We start from the raw sequence: 25,284 nt of genomic DNA, 5'->3' as shown, positions 1-25,284 counted from the left end.
TTTTTCCCAGACCTTTATCCTAGTTAAGGAGTAGAATTGACTTTTAAAGAATTTTGAAAAAGAGATCACTCACTAGTTGAATAATTATTCAGTACTGGTCACATACAATGTACTATGTGTGCCCTTCCAGAGTTAAATCAGGTCATAAATCAGACACACGTAGTCCCGGACACACCAACTTGGTTTTTTAGTGGTTTTGAATTCCTTAATTTTCTAAGGAAAGGTTAGTTTAGAACTAGAATTATTCTCTGGACTTCAGGCTCAGCACTGTCATAGTATCAGAAGGGAAACATTGAAAGTCCTCTTGTCCAGGGAAAGGATGCCAGGTGACTGACATTAAAAGTCCCCTTTATGTTTTTCTTCTTTGGCTTCCTTGTATTGAGGTAGCTCCTGGAATTCTTCCTTGTTCTACTCGTACCCACAAGTTATCTGGGGATCCTGGGAAGGGATCCGTTCATCCTGTGTGAACATCTCCACATTGCCTCCTTTGCCTCATGCCCTACCTGCCCAGAGGCTTTAGAGAGAGGTGGCCTCTGAGATCTACACTGTGGTACTTCTGGAAGGCCAGCAATGAGCTAATAACAAAGGGCCAGTTAACATCCAGGTTCTGTCCACTCTGATGCTTCCCACCCCTCATTGTTTCTTAGTTCTCCAGCAGGACACCAGGAAGTATCTGTGAAGGTCCAGGAGTTGGGGACCAAAGCAGAAAGGTCAAGGAGAAAAGATTTTGAAAGAACTTTTGACTGGACCTGGGCAGAGTTCTTCTGACTCATGGATCTTTTCTTGATCCATTTCCTTTTCTAGGTTTTCTAGCCCTCTCTTCTCTCTGTCTGTCCCCCAGTGTGTGATGTTTCTTCACTGACCATTGTCCTCACTGCCATCACCACAGTGTCCTTGTTCTATTCTGAAGGACAAAGGGAAGCTAGGACACAGCAGTTGGGGGAGGGCTGAGAGAGTGAGAGGCAGAGAAGGCCACCCAGGCTGTGAGCTTGTAGAAATACAGAACTCTGAAGTTTTGAAATGTTGGGATCCTTTCTAGATTAAAGATTTTAATTAAAGCCAACGTTTTCAGTTGGAGAAGAAAATGAGTTATTGCTCAAATAATCAGGGAGGATTTTTCCACATCAGAGAAGTCGAAGGCAGCTGCTCCTGCACAATAGACTCTAATGGGATCCAGTAAAATATACCCTTTTTTGAAAAGGAGTGTAGGGAAATCATGTACAATAGAACCTCCCAGATTCCTTATGCTTCTCTTTATTTCAAGCTGCTTTGGTCAGTTATTTTCACATTTGTCTTAGGTTAAATTTCAGACGTTCCTAAAATGCAATAGCCATTGATTGATTTACTACATTAATTTGGGAGAATACAAATCTATTTATTTATTTTTATTTGTTTATTTTTTTTTACAAATTTAACAAATACTTACCAGGCACTGTCTTCAACCCTACATAATTAATAATTCAATTTGCTAGTCAAATAGTAACTCAGATTGCTGATCAGAGATGAAAATAACCTCTAGAAAACACCAAAACCCACTCCTGCTTGCTAAATGTGTATGGGAATATTTTTCTCTTCCCAACTGCCTGAGACAAAGTAGTAGCCTTTGGTTGTTAGATTTTATTAGTAGTAAAAAATTTATTTCCCTTGTAAAGGAGCACTCCTTAATACTTAATTCATCCAGCAAGTGTTGGAGGATGAGCTGTGGGTTGAGTCTATGCTGGGTACATTGGGGAGTTGGAAAAATAGAGCATCTACCTAAATGGGCATTAATGCATGAAAGAGGATTGTTTTGTATAAAGTAAAGAATCAAATCTGAGTCCTATTATTTCCCTGACCTTTGTGACCCCACAATTTTAAAGTGAGGAAAGATTAACATTAAAAAATTTCCCCCCAAATTATTAAAGTTTCTTACTTCCACATAGAAAACCAGAAGTGTATAATAGCAACATATAAATGAGTCATGGTCAAAACCTTATATTTTTTCTTTCTGCTGCCTTATATTAGGATATGTATTAGTTTCCTGTGGTTGCTGTAACAAATTCTCACAAACTTCGTGGCTTGAAAAAACAAAAATTATTTTCTCCGTTTCAGAGTCCAGGAGTCTGAAATTAGTTTCCCTTGGCTAAAATCAAGGTGTTGGCAAGGCTGGCTCCTTCTGGAGGATCCAGGAGAGAATCTGATTCTTTGCCTCTCTGGAGGCTTCCTGTATTCGTTGGCTTTGGGTCCCTTCCTGCTATGATTCTATCCTCTTCTTCATTCATGAAATTTTCTACTTACTTTGTAGTCAAACCTCCTTCTGCCTCCCTCTGCTAAGAATACTGGGGGATATATTTAGAACCTAACTGATAATCCAGATTTCAAGATCCTTAATTTCTCATTTCAAGAGCCTGAATTTAATCACAGTTACATAATCCTTTTTGCTATAACGTAACATCCATAGACTGGGGATTAGGATGTGGACATTTGGGGGGCCCATTATTCAGTGTACCCCAGGATGGTTGACATTTTGGCTTGAATTTACTTCAGCAGAACTTCCCTGGTATAAATTCTTAGGCTTTGAATCAATATTTTATATTCATTAAAATTTTTAATTTGAATATAGTTGAATATATTCATTTTTAATATTTGCCTTTTCCTTCTTGATCAGTGTTCTGCCCAGAAGGGATCCTTTTATCCAAAGGTCGTGTGGGAGAATAAAAATACTTTATGGGAAAGGACAAGTGACTTTGGTTCTGAGAAATTAAAGAAATTCAATACAATAGGGAAGCATTTTTTTTTTTTTTATTTTTTAAAGATTATTTATTTATTTATAGAGACACAGAGAGAGAAAGAGAAAGAGAGAGAGGCACAGAGACACAGACAGAGGGAGAAGCAGGCACCATGCAGAGAGCCTGATATGGGACTCCATCCTGGGACTCCAGGATCACACCCTAGGCTGCAGGCGGCGCTAAACCGCTGCAGCCACCGGGGCTGCCCAACAGGGAAGCATTTAAAGTAGAAAAAGGATTTGAGGACAACACTGAATAACCAGCGTGAGATCAGTCACCGTTCCAAAGAGGCACAAGCTTTCTGTCAACAGAAGAGTGACAGCTTGCCTTTGTGTGCACACGTGTTTCCTTGAGTAGACAACTTTGCTGTTTTGGAGGAAATAGCTGTTAGCGAAGGTTTCCCTTCACAAGCCCATTTCTATAATGCCCATCCATTTCTCTCCAAGGGGTTGCAGCACTACTGGCCCTGGGATTCAGAAGAAGGAGGATTATTTTCAGGGTGATCATTGCTTTTCTCCTTGTTGCTTTCTGTTGGTAGAAGCTCTGTGATGCATTTTCCTGTAGTGCAGCATCATCAGATCTACCAGAGCATGTGTGTTTGCTTGTGTTCACGTGATTTGTAGGAGGACATAAATGATTTAAATCTGGGAATTCTAAAATTGTACCCACCATCCACCTTCTGCAAAGATTCAGCTCATCTTTAAATGCTAGCTTAGGCTCTGGCTCTTGAAACATTTCCCTTTACCTCTTCTACTGAAGTGACACCCCCTTATTCTGAGTTCCTGTGGCACCTGTTTATACATTTGCCAGCATTGTCTGTTGAACACAGGGCAGGGGTTGACTGGTTTTCATGTTCACCTTATGATTCTTGTGGCAACTAACAATTCATTGCACAGAGTAAGCATCCAGTAAACGTAATTGATGTATCAGCACTGAAAGGCCTTGGACTTAAGTCTGCCATCATCATCTCTCCTGGACCTTGGCAATGCCAAGCCAGAGCACTGAAGCTGTGATGTGGGCACTTGGGTCCCAGTGTTTAATTTCTAACTTTGTGTTCTTTTTTTTTTTTTTTTTTAAGATTTTCTTTTCATTTATTCATGAGAGACAGACAGAGGCAGAGACAAAGGCTGAGGGAGAAGCAGGCTCCCTGTGGGGAGCCTAATGCGGGACTTGATCCCAGGACCCTGGGATCAGGACCTGAGCCAAAGGCAGAGATGCTCAGCCACTAAGCCACCTAAGTGCCTCCTAACCTCATGTTCTTATAAGATGCTTTCTACATATTATAGCTGAGGCAGGGTGAGAATAAGCCTGGGTCTGGCTTTTGGTGTGCTGAGATGAGGGAGGAGAGTACTAATTAATACTACACAGGTCTTTAAATAGTAATATTTGTGGTTTCAAATGCAGAGTCCTCTTTTGGACGTTGTTTTACAATACAGAAATAATGAAATTGTTACAGATTTTAAGGTTTAATAATCAGTTTAAATAGAGCACGCGGTGCCTATTTAATCTGTGCTCCAAGCATGTTGTAGGACTTTTCTGCCATTGATAACATGGTGATAGTTTTTTCTCCTTCCTTTCATTCCGTTCCTAAGGTTTGCCTCATTCCAAAATCAGCACATGGGACCAATCCTGCAAGTGCCCACATGGCAGGCATGAAGATTCAGCCTGTGGAGGTGGATAAATACGGGAATATCGACACAGCTCACCTCAAGGCCATGGTACCCATCTTCCACTAAACAGATGGGCGAGGTCTGGGTTGGGAAAAGATGGTGGGGAGAAGGGACTGGATAGCTTAGATCAATATTGTCTTGCTTTGCATTCTAATGAAAAGACTGCACTTTCCCCTCTAAATGGGTCTGGGGAAAATGGCATAAATCAGAAAACCTAACCATCTCTATTAGAAAAATAAAAAGCAACAGTCACATTTTTGGTCCATAATAAAACTGAACATAGTCTACTTCCTTCACTAACAGGCAGAAGGTCTTTTAAACTGCAATCCCATCCTCTTAATGCATATGTAAGAAACTAAATGAATTATTCATGGGTAGTAAGGCTACCCGTTGCAGCGCCTGCCTGCCTCCTCCTTCCTGCCCAGCCGTTCTGTTCCCTTCTTCCCCCCATTAATAATCAAACTGGCAGTCACAGTTATTATCGCTCTTTGTATTGGGAATTAAAACATAAATGTATTTTGCAAATGGATGTGACCGTCCCAGCCATCACCTGCCAAATTTCGGACCACATGCCACCCTCCTTCCTGCAACACCAACCCCCATTCCCAACCCCACAACCTCCAGGAGGAGGTTGCCTAGCAACCGTATCTGCCTTCCACTGGTGGACTGGAGGCTGCATCTTAAGAGGGAAGGAAATCGGTTGAATAGCAATGTGATTTTTGTTGGGATTACTAGGCATGGAGTCCAAGGACTTCATGTAACTACCTTCATGTAAAGGAAGGTGAAAACCCACAGCACTGCTCATCTCTCTCATCCATCCCCACCCTTCCAGAGCCCCATGAAGGTTTTACTAATAGATATTCTGGGACAGTAGTTGTAATTGCTAAGTTTCCCCAATATAGGATGTGACCTTTAAAAAATGTTTTTTTTTTTTTTTGCTTCCACATGAGTATGCTCTGACTCACTGGCCAGAAAAACAGGAACGTGCCTCTTATATGTTTGCTTTCTGTGAAAAGGAAACGTAAGGAAGATTTCTTTTTACCAGAGCACAACACTCCTTTATGGGAATTCTAATTTCAACAGAATGAGAGGGAAATGGAATAGGGGTGGGTATGGCAAGATGAGCAGAGAGATTAACTGTGAGAACAGACATATCTGGAACCAAAAAGATCTAAAATAATTAGTGAAAAAATAAATAAATAAAATAATTATTGATTTGACTAAAACCAAAGGAAAACCTTGGGGAGTTGCATCTAAAATACTCCAAAATCTTCCTAATAGTCTTTTAGATCTTGATCATGAAGACTTAGCCTGAATGGGATTTTGTTATTTCTTGGAATGACTTAAGAAAGGAGTAATGGCGGTTAATCTTTATTGTCATCATATCTTGAGATAATTCCAGAAATGAAAAGACCACGACTTCATCTTTCCCAATCCTTTAAAGAAAAACAAAGGGGTTTGCCAATAAAGATACATTTCCTCCTTTGTCTCCCTCTGCTCTTTTCTTATCTTACAGGTGGATAAACACAAGGAGAACCTGGCAGCAATCATGATTACATATCCATCCACCAATGGAGTGTTTGAAGAGAACATTGGTGACGTGTGTGACCTGATCCACCAAAATGGGGGACAAGTCTATCTAGATGGGGCAAATATGAATGCACAGGTGGGCAATGCAAGAGGGACTTCCTGAAACAATGGTTAAATCAAAAAAAGATTTTTTCCTCTGACTTCTAGACAGTGTCTTAAACATGATACTGAATTCAAACTGGTGGTTGACTTTTTTTATTGCCAATTTCAAGCAAAGTACGGCAATTTCACTGAGATTAGATTTGACGGAAGTGATGGAGCGGTTGGGGGAGTAAGTAAAGAGATTGACAGGAAGCAGGGAATGAGAACTGAATGTCCTCAGTTTGTCAGAGATTATGATCTTTCTCAAGGTGCTATCAGTAGGAAAGTTACCCAACTGACTCCCTTCCTAAGGGATCTCAGACCCAAGTTCTGGTCACTGGATTTTGGTCCCCCACAACATGGCATGACAATGGATAAGCCATTAATCTGGCTTCGACTTGCTAAGTGTATAGTGGCTGAATAGTTCAGTCCTTCAAGGGCGAATCCTGATTATGTGTGTGTATATATGTGTATATGTGTGTGTGTGTAAGAGATAGAGACAGAGAAGAGAGAGGGGAGAGAGGGAGAAGGTTCTGTGTAATGTACACCACTGAGCGAATGCCGTAGGGGCTATTGGAGTAGAAGAGGTCATCATCTTTCAGACTTTTCCTGACTTATTGGTCATTGTTGTGGTTATGATTGTGGGTTGTTTTTGTTTGTTTGGTTGGTTTTACTTTACCATTTCAAATTCTTCTTTATTTCTGTCTGATTCCCTTTTTAAGTGTGGTTCAGAGATTGTTTATTGCTTCAATAGCATTAATGCACTCTTCATCTTTGACCATGTTGAAAATTAGCCCTAATGCCAAAGTGGCAGGAATGCCTGTTGAATGTTGTGGCTGGTATTAAGTTGGCCTCAGGAAAACTATCAGCCTTCCTTCCTTTTCCTTGGCTCAGCATCCTCTCAGCTACCCAAAGTGCATGATACTCAAAGCTAACCATGCAACGGGTGGTACCATTGCTGGGGTAAAAGTAATGTGTTTTTGCAGCAAGGAGGTACTTCCCTTTCTTTCGCTCAGTGTGCTTCCTCTCCTCCCTCTTGTGGTGGAAAATTAGGAATTAACGATATATTCAAATCTGTATTTTAAAAACTAAATTAGGCTATAAATGGTCAGTTGCTGTTTCCATAGAAACCATAAACCAGGCTGCCTATGGGACGCAAGGTTTTGACTGCAGAACTTGGCCAGAATTGAGAACATTTCTGTGAAGAACTCTGAATGCCTTTTCTCTGAGGGAAGAGACGGCAGCAAACAGCATGGCCGCCTTTCTAGAGCACCCTTTCAAGCTCTTGACTTTTGATTTTGGCTCTTTCCCTTTGTGGTAGGTGGGAATCTGTCGTCCTGGAGATTTTGGGTCTGATGTCTCACACCTAAATCTTCACAAGACCTTCTGCATTCCCCACGGAGGAGGCGGTCCTGGCATGGGGCCCATCGGCGTGTGAGTTCTGGGCTGCTTGTTTCAGGAAGGTTTTAGAGACTGAGGATGAAAGAATGACCCCAAAATCGCTGTTCCTCTCATCAAGATCTTCAAGTGTCATGGACACCTTCAATCTAGTATGCCAGTGGGGGCTGGGAGAGAAGCAGTGAGGGTGATTCAGGGAATGTCCAAAGAAGAGCATAAGTAGATTTTACTAACCACAGTGCTTGACTGGCCACACTAAGCTCCTAGTGCAGTTTTGTTAACAGAGCAATGAATAGGGTTTTTTTTTCTGGAGCATTATGGATCTGAACTGGATTATTCGCACCTACAGGGACCTCTTAGACTTGAACTTAGATTGCCAAGCAGCCCTTTTCTTTTTTTCTTTTCTTCTCTTCTCTTTTTTCTTTTTTCTCTCTTCTTTCTTTCTTTCTTTCTTTCTTTCTTTCTTTCTTTCTTTCTTTCTTTCTTTCTTTCTTTCTTTCTTTCTAAAAAAGAAATCAGCTGATGGTTACATTGAAAGTGAATTATCTATGACCAACAAAACGAATTCATAGGAGAAAAGTGCTTGCCAAGGACTGGGGAACAGGGACGTGGGTAGGGTGAAGTTGGTAAAGGGTACAAACTTTAAGCTATAAGATGTCTAACATGGTGATTCTAGTTGATAATACTGTATTGTATACTTGAAATTGCTAAGAGAATAGAACTTTAACTGTTAGGAAGGAAGGAAGGAAGGAAGGAAGGAAGGAAGGAAGGAAGAAATTGGATGCAAAATGTTGAACATTTTGCAGCCTGGATTTTTATTACATCTGAGATAAGGAGGAAACAAACCTCATTACTAGAAATAATTGGATGAGGTCAGAATAACACTAAAGGAATATTTTGTAGCTGCTGATAACTTTTTACACTGTGAAGTTGAATCATCTTCTGAAAACGATGCTGAACAGCCATTTCTTAAGTTTCTTCAGTTTTCCAAAAATGAATCAAAGGGGTCCAGTCTTCAGGATCCTGGGAGGCTGGCCCTCTTGCTTTTTTTTTCGCTTTTCTTTTTGATTATTATTTATAGCAAGTAGGGGCGCCTCAGTACCTCAGCTGTGGGGGAGGTGGGTGAGTGATGTTCACATGCTGGCCTTTGATATATATAGGCCCATGGGCCTCCTTCTTACCAGCATTGTCTATCCGTTAGTTGTCTTGGGAAGGAATGTGGGGGTGTGGGGCTGGGAGGTCTCTATATCTTGGTGAGTCCATGCAGTGCAAGGTATTTCATTGCTCCCTATCTCTGCCAAATCCTCTGCCATAGTTCTAGGGTGAGCCACTGGGACACTGATGGCTGGTGAAGAGGAGGAGGGAAGGAATACTTCCTGAACATATATTTCTTAGCAAGTGTCAATCCTTTGAGTTCTTCTACTAGGAATAGAGCTTTCTGGGAGGACTCAGCCCTTGCCTGTTTGGTTGGTCTGGATCTTTTTTATATCTTCTGAATTTGTGTTTAAAAATAACAGGAAGAAGCATCTTGCCCCTTTCCTGCCCAATCATCCCATCGTTTCGGTAAAGCCAAGTGAGGATGACCGGCCTGTGGGTACTGTCAGTGCAGCCCCATGGGGCTCCAGTTCCATCTTGCCCATTTCATGGGCCTACATTAAGGTGAGGCCTGTGACTACATTAGGTGGGCAAGGGATGTGATATGTGGGTGGGAACTAAGACTGCATACTTTCTCCTTAAAAATGAAGATATCCAGGGGTGCCTTGGTGGCTCAGTCAGTTAAGCATCTGACTCTTGATCTCAGGGTCTGAGATTGATCCCCACATCAGACTCTCTGCTCAACTCAGAGTCTGCTACACATTCTCTCTCTGGCTGTCCCTGCCTCTTTCCCCTTACTCTCTCAAATAAAAAACAAATAAAATAAAATCTTAAAAAAAAAAGAAGAAATCCATGATCTGAGATGTGGTTCAGTGAAGATTGTTGACTTAGGTGGAAGAAATCTTAAAGAGATCAGTTAACTTTATTTCATCTCTTCTTCATGATGCTATTTCCTTTGCGTTCTCATAGTGGGTTTAACATCACAGAAACTGAGATGCCAGATATATTTTTCCATGAGTCATATGGATGTTCTGGGTATGTCATTTAGTTTCCTGTAGGATTTGGATAGCTTCTTGTAGGTGAAAAACACATACTAATTATTACACTTGGTTGAGATTCTGGGATAAATTTTAGGAAATAAATCTCACTTTGTTTTATATTTTGTAGGAACCTGGAGGATAAGATTAAAAAGTAGCAGAAATTTTGCTTATGTGGTAGTTTCCCAAAGCTCTTTGCCCTTTAGAGCCTGTGGAACTGTAACTCTCCAGGGTAATTACACTTTGTTAGAGAACGGCTTTCGTTTCTTTGTGTTTCTCCAAAAAACTCCAGGGCCAGAGTTTCTTCAATACAGCTCTTGTTCAAACTGGCCTGCCTACCTCCTGGGCTGACAAGACCGTGCATTGGATAGGAACACTTGTTCAGCAGCTAATTAGGGCAGCTTTCCCAAACTGGCTTCCCTCCTTAAAAGAACGTGGCTTCTGCTGAAACAAGACTCCACAACTCAGCTATGCAAATCATGCTGGATGGTTCTCTGGGGCTGGCTGTTATTTTTAAACAGTGTGGCATTTATGATTCTTAATGAAAACTTTCTGGGAGGCTGGAACAACAATTCTGTACCTCAGAGACTAAAACCTAAAACAATACTTGAGTTGTTTTACAAATAGTAACAACAAAAACTATCATAATCAAGGTCTGCTTCTTTGCAATTAGAATCTTATTCCCAGGTTCCTTTCGGTCCTTAGATTGTATAAACTTGGATTATTTGTTATGGATGTATTTGGGTTAGAGATTATTTCCCACATACAGAAAATAAATGCCCCAAAGCTGGTTTGGCCATATACCAGGAATACCAGACGGAACCTCAGTTAGGGAGCCTGGGTGGCTCAGTCAGTTAAGTATTTGCCTTCAGTTTAGGTCATGATCGTAGAGTCCCAGGATCAAGCCCTGCATCTGGCTCCCTGTTCAGCAGGGAGTCTACTTCTCCCTCTGACCCTCCCCCACTTCTCATGTTCATTCTCTCTCTAATAAATAAATGAAATCTAAAAAAAGAAATGAAATAGGTTTTAAACTACCCCTCTGACCTTGACCCCTCTCTTTATTTCAGGCTGTTGTTACTGGTCACTTGGGCTCTAGAATTACCTTTTTTCCCTGCTGCAGTCCATCTTGGACACTCCCTAGAGGGCTGCAAGATTTCCCCTAAGAGCTCAAATTATCTTCTGGTTTCCTTTTTTGCCTTTACTGCTCAGTCTTAGTAGCCTACACAGAATCCTTAAGGGATTCTTCCCAAAGTGCACATGCCTAGGCCCTATCCCAGAGAGAATCACACTCAGCATATGAGGGGTAGGGCTTGGGCCATCAAACTTTCCAAGTGACTCTGATGCATGAGTTAAGAGCCACTGGCTGGCTGAACCCATTCCAAGTTCTTAATAGCAGAGGTTCAAGGCTTGCACAAGGTCACACAGCCCACCAGCCTGTACAGTAATCCCTGGACTGCTCTTGTACAGCTGGGTTTTTGCCATTCATGTCACCTGGAGCACCTTCCCTTTTCTTTTGCCTTTCAAATTCTACCCATTTTTCGATTTTTTTTTAAAAGATTTTATTTCTTTGAGAGAGAGCGAGTATGAGCAGGGGGAACAGCAGGCAGAGGGAGAGGGAGAAGCAGACTCCCCGCTGAGCAGGGAGCCTGATGTGGGGCTCCATCCCAGGACCTTTGGATCATGACCTGAGCCGAAGGCAGACGCTCAACCAACTGAGCCACCCAGGTGCCCCCATTTTTAGATTTCCACTCAAGTTCTAACTCTTACTCTGGGAACCCTTCTTTGTCTAGCTTGGCAAGATATGTCCTCTCCTTACTTTGTACTTTGGTGTCCCTGTTTTATTTGGTGCTTTCTCACTTGTTTTATACTAGTTATTAATACATACCCAGCTTCCATCATACATAAAGTATTCTGGGAGGAAAGTAGTAGGCAGTAAAAATAGGTGCAATCCTGATTTTAAGCTCCTTGTTGGTGATAATGTTTACTCTATATAAACACAGGGATTTAGAAACTACCAGAAAAGCGCAACATTAAACCTGGCAGTTGTTAAACATATAAATAACCCTAACTATGGACAACCAGAAGACAAATTATACAAAATTGATTTAGTGGGGATTTTGATCAAGATCCCTGGAGATTCCTGGCAATTATCAAGACATCTCAAATTCATCGTAAACAAACAAAATCTTCCCCCGAAACAGAATCTAAGATTCTTTTTCCTCTTTAGATAATAGTCAGCAGCCAATTTTGCCCTATTTTAAGCTTTGTTACTTTGTTCCTTGTTGTTACTTTGTTACTACTTCATTATTTTTATAAGAAATATAAAGTTAAGTTCAGAGGAGAAAACCAAAATTTATTTCAGGCTTAGAGAAGACTGGCAAACCTCCTTGTTGGGATTTTATACCCATCTATAATCCACAGTGATGGTGGGCTGATTCCCTTTATGGGTGGGATTACTTGGGGTCTGTCCACTGGGTTTACCTGTTCTATGGTTGATGGCTCTTTTTCTCTCTGTGGCAGATGATGGGAGGCAAGGGCCTTAAACAGGCCACAGAAATTGCTATATTAAATGCCAACTACATGGCCAAGCGATTAGAAAAACACTACAGAGTCCTTTTCCGCGGTGCAAGAGGCAAGTATCATCCTTAGTTTACCATCACCTTGGGTGTTTTGGGGCCAAGTTTGACCTAGTAGATGTGGTTTTCTGCAGTGGGTAGGAAACTTCTGTTTCTTAGCATATGCTACAGAAAAGCATTGATTTTTTTTTTTTTTTTTTTTTTAAAAAGATATAACCTCCATTTAGTGAACAGTTTAGGAGTATCACTATTTGGAAGGCTGTGCAATACACACAGCCCAGGTCAACAAGGAGCCACACCACTGGGAGACATATACATAAATATTGCAGGCTCATTACCGCACAAAGTGCTATGCAAATGCCTCCAGAAGAGTGGAGTAATTCAGAATGGGCAGAAGGACAGAATAATTGGGAGATCCTTCTGCGAGGAGCCATTCATGATGAGCATGGAAGACAGAGGGGCAGACCCCAGTAAATAGAGATACTGGAGCAAGCCAGGATTGTCGTGGTGGAGGCTTTGGGTGGTTGATGGATGGGATAGGAGGAGGGAAAGCACATGAAGAACTAAGCTGGAGAGGCAGCTTAGGGCCTTGAAGATCTTGGAAGGCTCTCAACTTTACCCTTGAACCAGATGACAGCCACAAAAGGTTTTCTTGAGCAGGGGAATGACAGGATTAAGAAAATGTTAGTCATTAAGGAAATGGCAGGGGATGAACATCTGCTAGAAGTAGAATCAGTAGGACTCAGTTACTGATTATTTGAGTGTGAAGAGAAATTCTATGTCATTCCCTTATGCTTATAATAGAGGTATAATAGTAGGAATAATAGAAGGGGGAACACAGTCACCCTGGAAGTGATGGGAGTGGTTGGAGCCAGACAGACTTGCAGACATTTGGCTAGGGGCGCAGAATCTAAGAGCAGACTCTTAGAAATGGTGAAACCTAAGAAAAGAGTTTGGAGAAGCTAGAGCACAAGCCCTCCAGCAGATAGCTGTATTGAAAGGCATGAGCAGAAAAGGGGTACCTGGTGAGGGAGGGCCCCATGCTTGAGGCAGCTTTACAGCCCCTGCAGCATTTGTCACAGTGCCCCTCCATAGTAAAGCCCCTGTGTGTCCTGTCAGTTGCTGTTCTACAGGCCTTTCCTCCTCCCGGAAGCCCTCCTTTTCCTGGCAGAGAGAATTACTCCCTCTTGTTGGCTCCCTCCTCTTCTGAGGATTTCTCCCAGTCCGTTTATTATCTGGCTCTGTCCATCAGACCTTGAACTCCTGCCAGTGGAGACTGTGCCTGCTTCTGTTCTCCAGCACCTCTACCTGTTGGTCAGGCTTGGTCCACCATAAATGTGTGGGGTGTTACACAAAAGGGGGAGACAGACTGACTTATGATAGTCCTAAAAAGAACTTTGGTTTTAACAATTAAGAACACTTTGGTCACCTTTGAAAGAATCAGGGTAAAAATGGTAAGATAGATGCAAATTGGGAATGAGCTGGGAAGTGGACTGAGGGTGGGGACAAGACAGGAGAGGCGTTTATGGTTTGGTGGAGTTTGGTAGTGAAGGCAGGGAGACAGGTAGGTGGGAGCTGCTCCAGGAGGATGCAGTTTTGTTTTGAAATAAGAACATGATTTTGAACTGCCAGAGAACAGGCTTTGAAGAGGGAGAGTGAAGCTAAAATAGAGGGAATAATAGATGGGAGAACAGTCATCCTGGAGGTGATGGCAGGGGGTGTCTGTAAGAGCCGGGCAGACACGCAGCAGGCTTGCTGTGGGCGCAGGACTGGGGCACAGGGGCAGATGGGGACGTGGGGATGGGGGCAGAGAGGCAGCAGGCGGTAAGCAGCAGGGGCCGCAGGAAGACGGCTTCTCTTTGGCTCTTTGTTTCTCCAGCTCAGGCGGAGAACACCTCTACCTCTGTGATCTTTAATTTAAAGTCTGGTCTTAAACACGTGTATCCAAAGGCGTGGTTCTGGAGTTTGAAAATAGAAAAGCGCTCAATAACCAGAAGCTCTGGTTAGGAATGCTCCCCAGAGATTAGGAAAGAAAGTTGTGCGCAATATGTCTCTAAGCAACACAATAAAATACTTCTGAAGTGGGTATTAAAGAATCTACAAGAACAACTAATTCATTCATTCAAATATAGCTCTTACCCTGTGAAATGTGTCCTGCTTCTGTATCGGCCTTCAGGATTAGTTTAAGTACTTGTTTTGTCTGGTTATATAAGTAATGTCTATATGCTCAACATGGAAAATTTGGAAAATAAAAACCACGAGGAAGGAAATGTAAATGATTCAGGGTTGCATCCAGCAGACATAACCACTACTACTATTTTGCTGTATTTCTTATCTTCTATTTTTTAATCTTTAAAATTTTATTTATTTATTTATTTATTTATTTATTTATTTATTTATTTATTTATTTATTTATGAGAGACGCAGAGACAGAGAGAGAGGTAAAGACACAGGCAGAGGGAGAGGCAGGCTCCATGCAGGGACCTTGATGCGGGACTCTGTCCTGGGACCCCAGGATCACACCCTGGACCAAAGGCGGCACCAAACCACTGAGCCACGGGGGCTCCCCTTATCTTACTTTTAGACCATTGAGATCATATTACAAAAGCAGTTTGTATCCTGTTTTTTTAACTTTATCTTATTGTGATTATATGCCTATATCATTAAATGTCTTTGGAAAGTAGGTACATTGATTGTATTGTATGGATTATACCAGGATTTAGGTAATTCTATAATGTTTCCCCCCTAGTTGTTTGCTTTGCATTTATAACACTGTTGCAACAAATAGCTCCTATATAGATGTTTAAAAAACATTTCTGATTATTTCCTGAGGTTAAAGCTGTAGAACAGAAATTATCTCAGAGTGTGAATACATTTAAGTTCTTGGTCTGTGTGGCCTGTTTGTCCCCACAGAGACTCACCAATGTATTTCACGCTAATAGGATATGAAGTGACCATCACACCAGGGGCTAGTGAACACCAAATGCAAGTCTAAAAAATAATACCAACCCAAAACAAATGTCTTTGCCATTCTGCTGGCTGAAAAATGATCTTTTTGCTTTAATTGACAAGGTTCATGTTTCTTTTCCCTTTTTTTTTATGGTATTTGAGATTTACTTCATTTGAAAACTTTGAGACAATTCATATACCATACAAATCACCCTCTTTAAATGTATGATTCGCTGATTTTTAGTGTATTCACAAAGTTGTGCAATGCAAAATTTAGTTTTTTAAAGTAAAAATGCGTATGATCTGGACCACAGGGGTTTGGTGGCAGTCCAGCAGAAAGGAAAGTGAACAAGCAAGCCTTTCTCAGGTGCCTACCGTGTACTTAGCATTTGAGTGACTGCTTTAAGCAGAGACTCTCTCAGTCCTAGGGGATTTGCAGCACAAAATGATAGATGCAATTTCCATTTGTTTTGACATTTTATCCCAGGATCAAATAATGAATTGTATTTCTAATCTCATGCAGAGATATATTGGTATTACAGACTTTATTACTCCATCCCAAAGTTCATGAAATAAAAAACTGTCTCATATTTGGTCTGGTAAACATATTCATTATATAATTTGAAGCTGAGTGTTCTAGGGCCTAATGAAGTATTAGCACTATACCTCCTTATTGGCCCCAAATAGAAATGTTCTTAATAAACACATTGTATTCTGAAATGTCTAATGACAATATTAAAAGATGATTATTCATCTTAATCATATTTACTAGCTCTATATAAGACTTTGGAATTATAAATGACTACGAGGAAATAATTTTAATGAACTCGAGGCTTCCCTTTATGAACCATTTCTTTGAGAGATTTGAAAATACCAGCTAAAGTACTGAGACTTATGGTTTTGTGAAACAAGGAAGTAGCAGGCAAGAATTGGGATGGGGAAAAAGCAGTAGGTTTTAGGATGAGGACAGAAAGGAATTACCTCAGGTAAGATTGTACCTTTTTGTTTTAATGACAAACTCTTATTTATTGAAAGACATCCAGTAGAGGATTTTTTTTTTAAGATGATGAATTAAAAAAATTCACAGATGCTTACTTTTGTGGGAGGCCAAGCTCACTGTTTGATCTAAGTGGAGTTCCTGTCAGTGGAGTAAGCAACTTTGTTAGTACCCTGATATTTTATTTAAATTTTAATTTCCTAAGTGCCTATCAGTTTTGGGCCTTAGACAGACCTAGTGTTGCCTGGAAATTCCAGTTCCTGAATTGGTTTCCCAGTGGCCTTTATGGTCAGACATGGGCCTCGGGGGCTGGGCCTTCACATCTTCAACCAGGATGCGACCTTCCTGAGGCCAGAGGGCCCCCCACCTGACCTCATTACTGGGGAAACATTCAGTTTTGTTCTATCAGTTATGGTTCCTGGATTGCAACTGAAAAGCTTGACTAAGTACTGATTGCCTACCTAAGCTTTGTAGAGTAATTGCCAGGGAGTTCCATTTATCTCTAGGCAGTCAGTTACTCTAAGGATGTGGAGCAGGAGGGAAGATGTTCCAAGCTTAGAGCCAAGCCTCTTTTATTTTGCTTTGCCATCATGCCACCCCTCCCTTCCTTGTTCCTTTGACTTGGTGTCTTTTCAGACTTTCAGCTATAGTCATGTTAGGTCCAGCAGGAACACCTACTCGTAGGAAATTAACACTTGTGCTGATCAGTTTATAATTTCGACTTCAGATTGTCTTGACTCACCATATAGCAATAGAAGGTTTGTGTATCTTTTCTCCTTAAAAAATACAAAGATGAACATCTTAGGATCTGGCCTGTAACAGCCACCAAGTGTCGATTTCACCCCTTTGAAGGCTCAAGTACAGAAAGACAGAAATATGCTGAAATTCCACCATTTTCATTTGAACACATTAGGATATGGATTTAGAAAAGAACATCTGCACCTCATTTTGAAAATGGAGCTCTTCCCAAACCGCCTGGCTCGGGCGGGGGAGGGGGGTTGCAGACGCTGGCTCTGTGTTAGCAGTGCCAACTGGGTTCCGCGTGACTGAACTTCTCCTGGAAGACTGCCCTCTGCCTACCAGCAAGAGTGACTCCTTTCCTCTGTCATGGGTCCCTCTCCTCTGCCCCTCCTACATGCCCACTGAGCATCGTTCAGAGCAGTGAGCTTCATTAGCCTCTGTCTTACGTCACCATCACAGTGGTGGGGTGGATGCTCAGAGAAGAAAGGTCAAAGGTTGTGGCTGGGCTTCCAAAATGGGGTAGGGATAATTGGGTATGTAGGATTCCTAGATTTAATTGATCTCACCATTCCCACCCCCCAATGCCGCCCCCAACGCCCATATTCCAAGTGGTCATTCCTTTTAGGTACCTTTCCCCTCTGTCTTGACTTAGCTGTGAATACAACTTTCTACTTTTGAATCCCACTCCTTACAAGTTTATCCCATCATTGTTAGAAAGAATATTTTAAAAATATTCAGTGACAGTATATTTAAAGCTTCAGGTTCTCATGCTTTTATTTTCTAACAAAACAAGTCCTTTCTTATCTATTCATTGCAACATAAGAGCAGAAGAGTCATAGATGGTCTTGGGCTCTTATTGACTGGAGCTATTCTTCTCAGGCCTGAGGAATTATATCTGCTCCACGTATCTGTAAGTAGTTTCAGTGTTTGCTGAGAATTAGGAAAGTGGGTTAAGAAGGAGTACATTAGGGGATCCCTGGGTGGCGCAGCGGTTTGGCGACTGCCTTTGGCCCAGGGCGCGATCCTGGAGACCCGGGATCGAGTCCCACATCGGGCTCCCGGTGCATGGAGCCTCCTTCTCCCTCTGCCTATGTCTCTGCCTCTCTCTCTCTGTGTCTCTCATGAATAAATAAATAAAATCTTTAAAAAAAAAAAAAAGGAGTACATTATTGTCTCATGAGCAGATATTTTCCTAGAAGGAAATTCATCAGTTGTGTGGGCCATGTAATTTGGAAGGCCTGCAGAAATGTTGTTCTATTTATGAAAATGCTGACTCAGTTGATTATTTCTGCTGATGGGTGGGTGGTCAAATAGCTCATGCTGGGGAGATAGCTGCATGGGCCTAGACAGGCAATCAGTTTATCAACTAGAGTAAAGTGAACTGACTCCCAGAGACTTTGGCTTCATCAGCTTCTTCCATTTTGTGGTGTGGTGTTTGACAGCCTCCATTTCTATCTAATTCTCAGTTTGAAGCCTGAAACCAAAACCTCAAAAGCCCTTTTGAAGAATCACATCCAGTTATGTAGGTGCCTTAGAGATAAATGTTTTCTATATATTTACATACATGCAGAAGAAAGTTATTTGATTCAGGGGGCAGAGTTACTAAAAATGGTATCAATGGATCTTTAGCTCTAGAAATAATTTGTAATAAAAAGGTCAGGCCTGTGATGACATGTTGGAAGTGTTGGAAGGAGATTTTATAACCTCAGAGTAGAAATAATTTTATCCCCAGGAATCTCTAGGCAAATGTTCGAGCATTGTATTGGCAGTAAAGTCCCATCTCCCATCAGCCTCTCAGCACTAAGGGTTGGACACATTGGCATGACATCTTAAAAACATTTTTATTTTTACAATTATTTTTACATTTTATAATTATTAATAAAGTAGATGACATCTTTGTTGCCAACTATAAATTTGCCAAGTAATCACTGATATGTGTTCATTTGCATGGGTAAAACAAGCTGATGCTAATCTTGAGCTGAAACAATTTTCCAGGTTACGTGGCTCATGAATTTATTTTGGATACAAGACCCTTTAAAAAGTCCGCAAATATTGAAGCTGTGGATGTGGCCAAGAGGCTTCAGGATTATGGTGAGTGACCTTGTGGGAGCAACTCCTTTTTAGGGCAACCCAGGTTGTTGACATTCATGCAGCTGCCCATTCTGGCTATGGGCCACTTCCTCAAGGCACAAACCAAATGTGCAGCCACCATAGTAAACTGACCCATAGGCTAAATGATGAGCCCAGGGTTCTACACGACCTTCAAAAGAAAAGAACTTGCCCTGTGACTGCATTGGTAATCCCTTTAGAAAGTTATTAAATCATACATCTTGAATCCATCGCCATCCAAGAAGTCTTTGTAATTTACAGATTTAAAAATCCCAAAGAAAATGATTGCTGTCTCCTGTGTTTTTCTTTTTTTCCTACATTTTTCATTAAGTTCTTAATTTTAATTCCATTACAGTTAACATACAGTATTTGTTAGTTTCAGGTGTGCAATATACTGATTAAATAGTTCCATCCATTACTCAGAACTCATCATGATAAGTGTACTTTTTGATTCCTAGCACCTATTTCATGCATCCGACACCCACCTCCCCTCTGGTAACCATCAGTTTGTTCTCTGAAGTCTGTTTCTGGGTTTGCTTCTCCTCCTTCCCCACTCTTAGTTCATTTGTTTCTTAAATTCCACATATGGTTGAAATCAGATATTCTTTCCCCTATTTTGCTTACCATTATACTCTCTAGCTCCATCCATATTGTTGCAAATGGCAAGACTTTATTTTATTTTTTTATGGTGGACAAATATTCCACATACAACATCTTTATCCATCCATAAGTTGGTGGACATGTGGGCTTTTGCCATTATTTGGCTATTGTCAACCATGCTGCTGTAAACACTGAGGCACATGTATCCCTTTGAATCAGTAGTATTGTGTCCTTTGGGTAAAACCCCTAATAGTACAATTACTGGATTGTAGGGTAGCTCTATTTTTAACTTTAACCTCCATACTGTCTTTCAGAGTGGTTGTACCAGTTTGCATTCCCACCATCAGTGCAAGAGGGCTCCTTCTTATGCACATTCTTGCCAACACTTGTTGTTTCCTGTGTTTTTGAGTTTAGCCATTGTGATGGGGTATGAGTGATATCTTGTAGTTTTGATTTGCATTTCCCTGATGATGAGTGATGTTAAGCATCTTTTCATACGTCTGTTGGCCACCTGGATTTCTTTTTTAGAGAAATGTCTGTTCATGTCTTCTGCCTACTTTTAATTGGATTATTTGGGTTTGTGGGTTTTTGTTTTCATTGTCTTGCCTATGTTTCTGGTATATTCTTACTCCTGTTCTTTGAAGAAATGAGTTGATATAATGGTGAAAGAAGTAGAGCAGGTAGCCTTGGAGAAGTGTTAGAGACGAAAGGCATTTGAGTTTTATAATCTCCTCAGACATGGCATGGCTGTTTCAGCTGTAGATGTAGGAATAGGCACATGTTGGTTTCATAAAGACCGTGTAATTTTCCTGGGAGAATTTAGAAAGATGCAGGACCCTTCCTGGATTCGTGGATATTCATTCAGCTCAGTCCTTATTGAAATCCATGTTTTAGTGACATTATCAGTAATATCAAAGGCCCTTCAATTATCAGAAGGACTAAGGTAGGGAGAACTTTGTCTTTCAATGGGTGGAATTCTATCTGAATTTTAATAATTTGGATAACTTTAGTAAGGAAAGTGAAAGCTTCAATAATTTAATAGTTTTACTACTGTATCACAATGGGAATTCCACATGTGTGACTCATTCGTCTCCTTAATGCAAGGTCTGATTATGCAGAATTATACTGATAAAAAATGGGAAACCCAGAAAAAGTTTTCATTGATGAAATTAGCAATTATCCCTTCAAAATCTCTTGGTTGTTTCTGTAAACTCAGCCTCCTGGCTAATGGCTGAATGATGGCAGATTCAGGCAGGCTATAGCTTCACTTCTGAGATGTGTTGTCTGCCTCACATTTGATGGCAGCAGCAGCATTTGCAAGGGAGGGAGAGGGTGGGTGAGGAGGGAGTTGTAATTGAAGTTATGACTCAGTATTTCCAAGTCTTGGTCTATCTCCAACCTTGACATGATTTTGATGGAGTGATTGCCACACTTGCCTTAAGTCTAGAATTGTACAGGTGCCTAGCACTTAGTAAGTACCTCAGAACTTAGAGTGAGAGAATGGGTTACCTGGCTGGCTATCCGAGGAACATGTGACTTTTGATATTAGAGTCAAGAGTTCAAGCTCAGGGTCAAGAGTTTGAGCTACACGTTGGATGTAGAAATTACTTAAATAAAACTTTTTTTTAAAAATGTGAGAGAATGAATGAATGGCTAAGTAAAGAAATAAATAAACAGCAATTGAGAATGACAACACAGATTCTTAATCACACCTACTGAATCAGTTTCCAGGGGAGAAGCCTTAGTAACCTGTATAATTAACAAGCATCCAATGGATGAGTCTTAACAGCCAAATGTGGGGCACACTGCTTTAGGGCAGAGATTTACAAACTTAGCAAGTGATTAGAGTCACCTGGGGAGTTTTTAAGACTCCTAGGTTTCCGAGCCTTACTTTGGACTTCCTGAATCAGGGTGAAGATTCAAGAATCTGTCTTCCCAAGACAATTCTGATGGTTTCAGATATGCGAACCACTATAGCAGAATATGTTGGGCTGAATTTGCTCACATGAAATTGAGGTTGGACTTAATGGGTAATAGATTAGCTTTTTTTTTTTAAATCCCTTTCTGGTTTGAGTGACATAGTTAATATGTATTGGTCAAAACTTACTAAATGATAAGTTTAAAATTTGTGCATTTTACTGTATGTGAATTTTATCACAAATACATGTGAACAGATAATGAGATTCTAGTTAATGATATGCATGCTAAAGTATTTAAGGGAGAAGTGTACTGATGACTGAAATGCATCAAAAATCATATGGATGGATGAGTAGGTATGTGATTAATCAAACAGCATCATTGTAGAATCTAGGTGAGAGGTAATATGGGTGTTTATTCTTTCAACTTACTATTTGAAATTATAACATGTTTAGGAGACAATCCCTTAGCATGCAGGCATGACCCTAAAGCACCCCATGTGATTTACACAGATTAGAATTTGGGAATCATTTAAACTTAGCTAACAGATATATCAACTTTGGGGCTCTTCGTCATCTTACAGTTTCACATTAAAAGGGTAAAAAAATGTGAAAGGTTCGTTTATGGCTTTTGTCCAGAAAATCTCTCTTGAGCATGTGTCTTGTTGATTCATCTTACATATGAAAACTTTTGGAAACAAATATCTTCAGCCTGTAATCAGTATAAAGACAAAGACTTTTTCCATGTACTAGCCAAGCCTCAGTTTCCTCTGTAAAATGGGGATAGTAACTTACTTTAGGCTTATGGTTGCTATCTCATTATTTAACTTTTGATAGACTATGATTTAATTTCTCTTAATTGCAAATAATAAGCATTATAGAGAGATTCTAAAACAAAATTAAAGTGAAATAAAAATCCCATTCTCATATTTTGGTTATAACCCAAGTTAAAATTTTAGCATTTACTCTTCAAGGTGTCTTCCCTCTTAAGATATATGTGCATAAACACTTTGTCAATTTTTTTTTAATAAAAATGGGATGTCATTATATAGCTTGCTTTTTTCACTTAATATTTTTTAATGTTTACCCAATTTAGCAAATATAAATTTAGATATTTTTGAATGGCCACAGATCTATTGTATAGTTACCCTGTAAAACTTCCTAAACTGATTCTCCATTGTTTGATGTTAGTTTATTTCCCAAGTTTTTTTCTTGCATAAACAGTACTGAAATGAATCCACGCATATAAAATCCATATATGTATAATTTGCATATATGATCACATTTATCCAGTGATTTCCTTAGGATAAATTATGAAGTGGGAGGGTTTCTTCTTCCAAATCAGGGAGGTCAAATTTAGTGACACAAGTTCCCCTCTCTCCTTTGCAGGATTTCATGCCCCTACCATGTCCTGGCCCGTGGCAGGGACTCTGATGGTTGAACCCACTGAGTCAGAAGACAAGGCAGAGCTGGATAGATTCTGTGACGCCATGATCAGCATTCGTCAGGAAATCGCAGACATCGAGGAGGGCCGCATTGACCCCAGGGTCAATCCACTGAAGGTGCGTAGGCACTGGTACTTTATCCAGAATGTCCCACAGAGAAGACTGGATATGAACAGTGTGCCAGGAACCCCCTGAACTCCTATCAGAAAATGATATTATTCTTGCCTAGAATAAGACCATTCTTCTGAAAAGATAAATTCATTACTTGCAAATTTAAATCTTCTTGAACACCATAGTAGCAGTTACTCAAGTATAATGTGGATGTTTTGCTATATGTTTTAATTTTGTTTATGTAGTTCTTTTTAAAAAGATTTTATTTATTTGACAGAGAAAGAGAGTAGGAGCAGGGTGGGGGAGCAGGCTCCCCACTTAGCAGGGAGTACAATGTGGGGTTCTATCCTAGGACCCTGCGATCATGACCTGAGCTGACGGCAGATGCTTAACTGACTGGGCCACCCAGGGCTCCTGTGTAATTGTTTTGTCATTATGGGAGGTATACCTCCCACATGTACCAACTCACTGCCAAAGGAGGGAGCAGAGGCTGAAGAACTCTATCTAGCTGAGGAAGTCTTATTCTATATCTGTTTGGTGCACTCTCATGGACTATTTACCTCACAGAGTCTGGATAAACACAAGCTCTTGTATTGGAGCAGTTATCTCTTAGAACAACTAATTGGTACTTGGCTTTTGCAACGTTATGGGTTATTTTGGAGAAAATCCAAAACATGTTTGTTATATACCTGCTTGTGAGCTGTAAGTCTCTTGTTAGGTCCAGACATTATTAAGCTGAGGGAATCATGAATTGAATATACTGTGACTGGTTATATTATTATGGCCAAGCCAGAGAACAAGTCTGAAATGCTGGGGGAAACTCAGGCAAGTTCCAAAGTGCCCAGTGGAGGGTGGAGTACAGGGGCCAATGGCTGGCAGGAGAAGGCATCTTGTTTATTATTATTTCTCTTTTCTGTGGATACTGCTGATTCTTTAAAGATTTAGGCTATTTTTTTTTAAAAATGGCAATAGATATCTAAAGAAGATAATACTGAGTTACAAAAGCAAGTGGAGAATAACAGAGGATGATGATAAGATTCTAAAATGTGCCAGTTATGCTATAATCTGTCTATGCATATATACAATAATAGTATAAAAACACAATAAGCATGGTGAACACCAAATTCAAGATACTGGGTATCACTGGGGAGTAGGGTAAAGATGGGATGGAGGGGATATATTGGCAGCTTCAACTGTGACTGCAATGTTTGTTTTATTTTTTTTTTTTAAAGATTTATTTATTGTGAGGGAGAGGGTGAGCACAGTGGGGGCAGGGCAGAGGGAGAATCTCAAGCCAACTCCTCGCTAAGTGAGGACGACACAGGACTCAATCCCAGGGCCCTGAGATCATGACCTGAGCCAAAACCAAGAGTTAGACATTTAACTGAGCCGTCCAGGCACTTCTCTGCAATGTTTATTTTAAAAGGTTAAGCAAATATGACAAAATGTTGATTTATCTTGGTTGGGTGATAGATGTGCAAATATATTACTGTGACTTTCTGATATTTTAAGTATTTCACAATAAAACGTTTCATATCACAATCACTTTCTCCCTCGAATTGAAATAAAACAAAGCAGTGGCCCTCTGTCCCTGGGCTTCCATCAGCTCATAGGTTGAAACAAAGCACAGGAATAGGCAGTGCTCTACTCTGATCCCTTTCCATTTGTGTCTGTCTCAGATGTCTCCACATTCCCTGACATGCGTCACATCCTCCCGTTGGGATCGGCCTTACTCCAGAGAGGTGGCTGCATTCCCACTCGTAAGTTCTCTGAACCCGAACGTGCCGGCGGCTCTCGTGTTCACGTGCGTACGAAGGGCCATCACCTACCTGACGGGGCCCCTATCCTTGCAGCCTCATTACAGTAACTTTATGTGGGACACCTTTTTAAACAAAAAAAAGATTTTATTTGAGTGTGAGAGAGTATGTGAGTCGGGGGAGGAGCAGAGCCAGAGGGACAAGCAGACTCCGTACTAATTGAGGAGCCCAGCACGGGGCTCAGTCTCCTGACCCCGAGATCATCACCTGAGCTGAAGTGAAGAGTTGGATGCTTACCTGTGTGACCAAGGTGCCCCTCTGTGGGATACTTTCTTTTTTATTTCTTTTTCTTTTTTAAAGATTTATTGATTTATTCATGAGAGACACACACAGAGAGAGGCAGAGACACAGGCCGAGGGAGAAGCAGGCTCCATGCAGGGCGCC

At 40.8% G+C, this 25,284-nt stretch overlaps 1 protein-coding gene across 1 annotated transcript in view; it reads left to right on the top strand.

Moving 5' to 3' along the window:
- The window catches only part of GLDC (glycine decarboxylase), a 92,428-nt gene that overhangs the window by 65,169 nt on the left and 1,975 nt on the right, over positions 1–25,284 (top strand). Inside the window, exons 17-24 of the mRNA XM_077911901.1 lie at positions 4,361–4,486; positions 5,955–6,104; positions 7,431–7,543; positions 9,025–9,166; positions 12,160–12,271; positions 18,898–18,993; positions 22,917–23,089; positions 24,763–24,843. Coding sequence (XP_077768027.1) covers positions 4,361–4,486; positions 5,955–6,104; positions 7,431–7,543; positions 9,025–9,166; positions 12,160–12,271; positions 18,898–18,993; positions 22,917–23,089; positions 24,763–24,843 — 993 coding nt within the window. The remainder of the gene's footprint in view (positions 1–4,360; positions 4,487–5,954; positions 6,105–7,430; positions 7,544–9,024; positions 9,167–12,159; positions 12,272–18,897; positions 18,994–22,916; positions 23,090–24,762; positions 24,844–25,284) is intronic.

This window comes from Canis aureus, chromosome 10 (genome assembly GCF_053574225.1).
Source record: "Canis aureus isolate CA01 chromosome 10, VMU_Caureus_v.1.0, whole genome shotgun sequence".
Lineage (NCBI taxonomy): Eukaryota > Metazoa > Chordata > Mammalia > Carnivora > Canidae > Canis > Canis aureus.
This window is presented reverse-complemented; position numbering and strand designations above follow the sequence as displayed.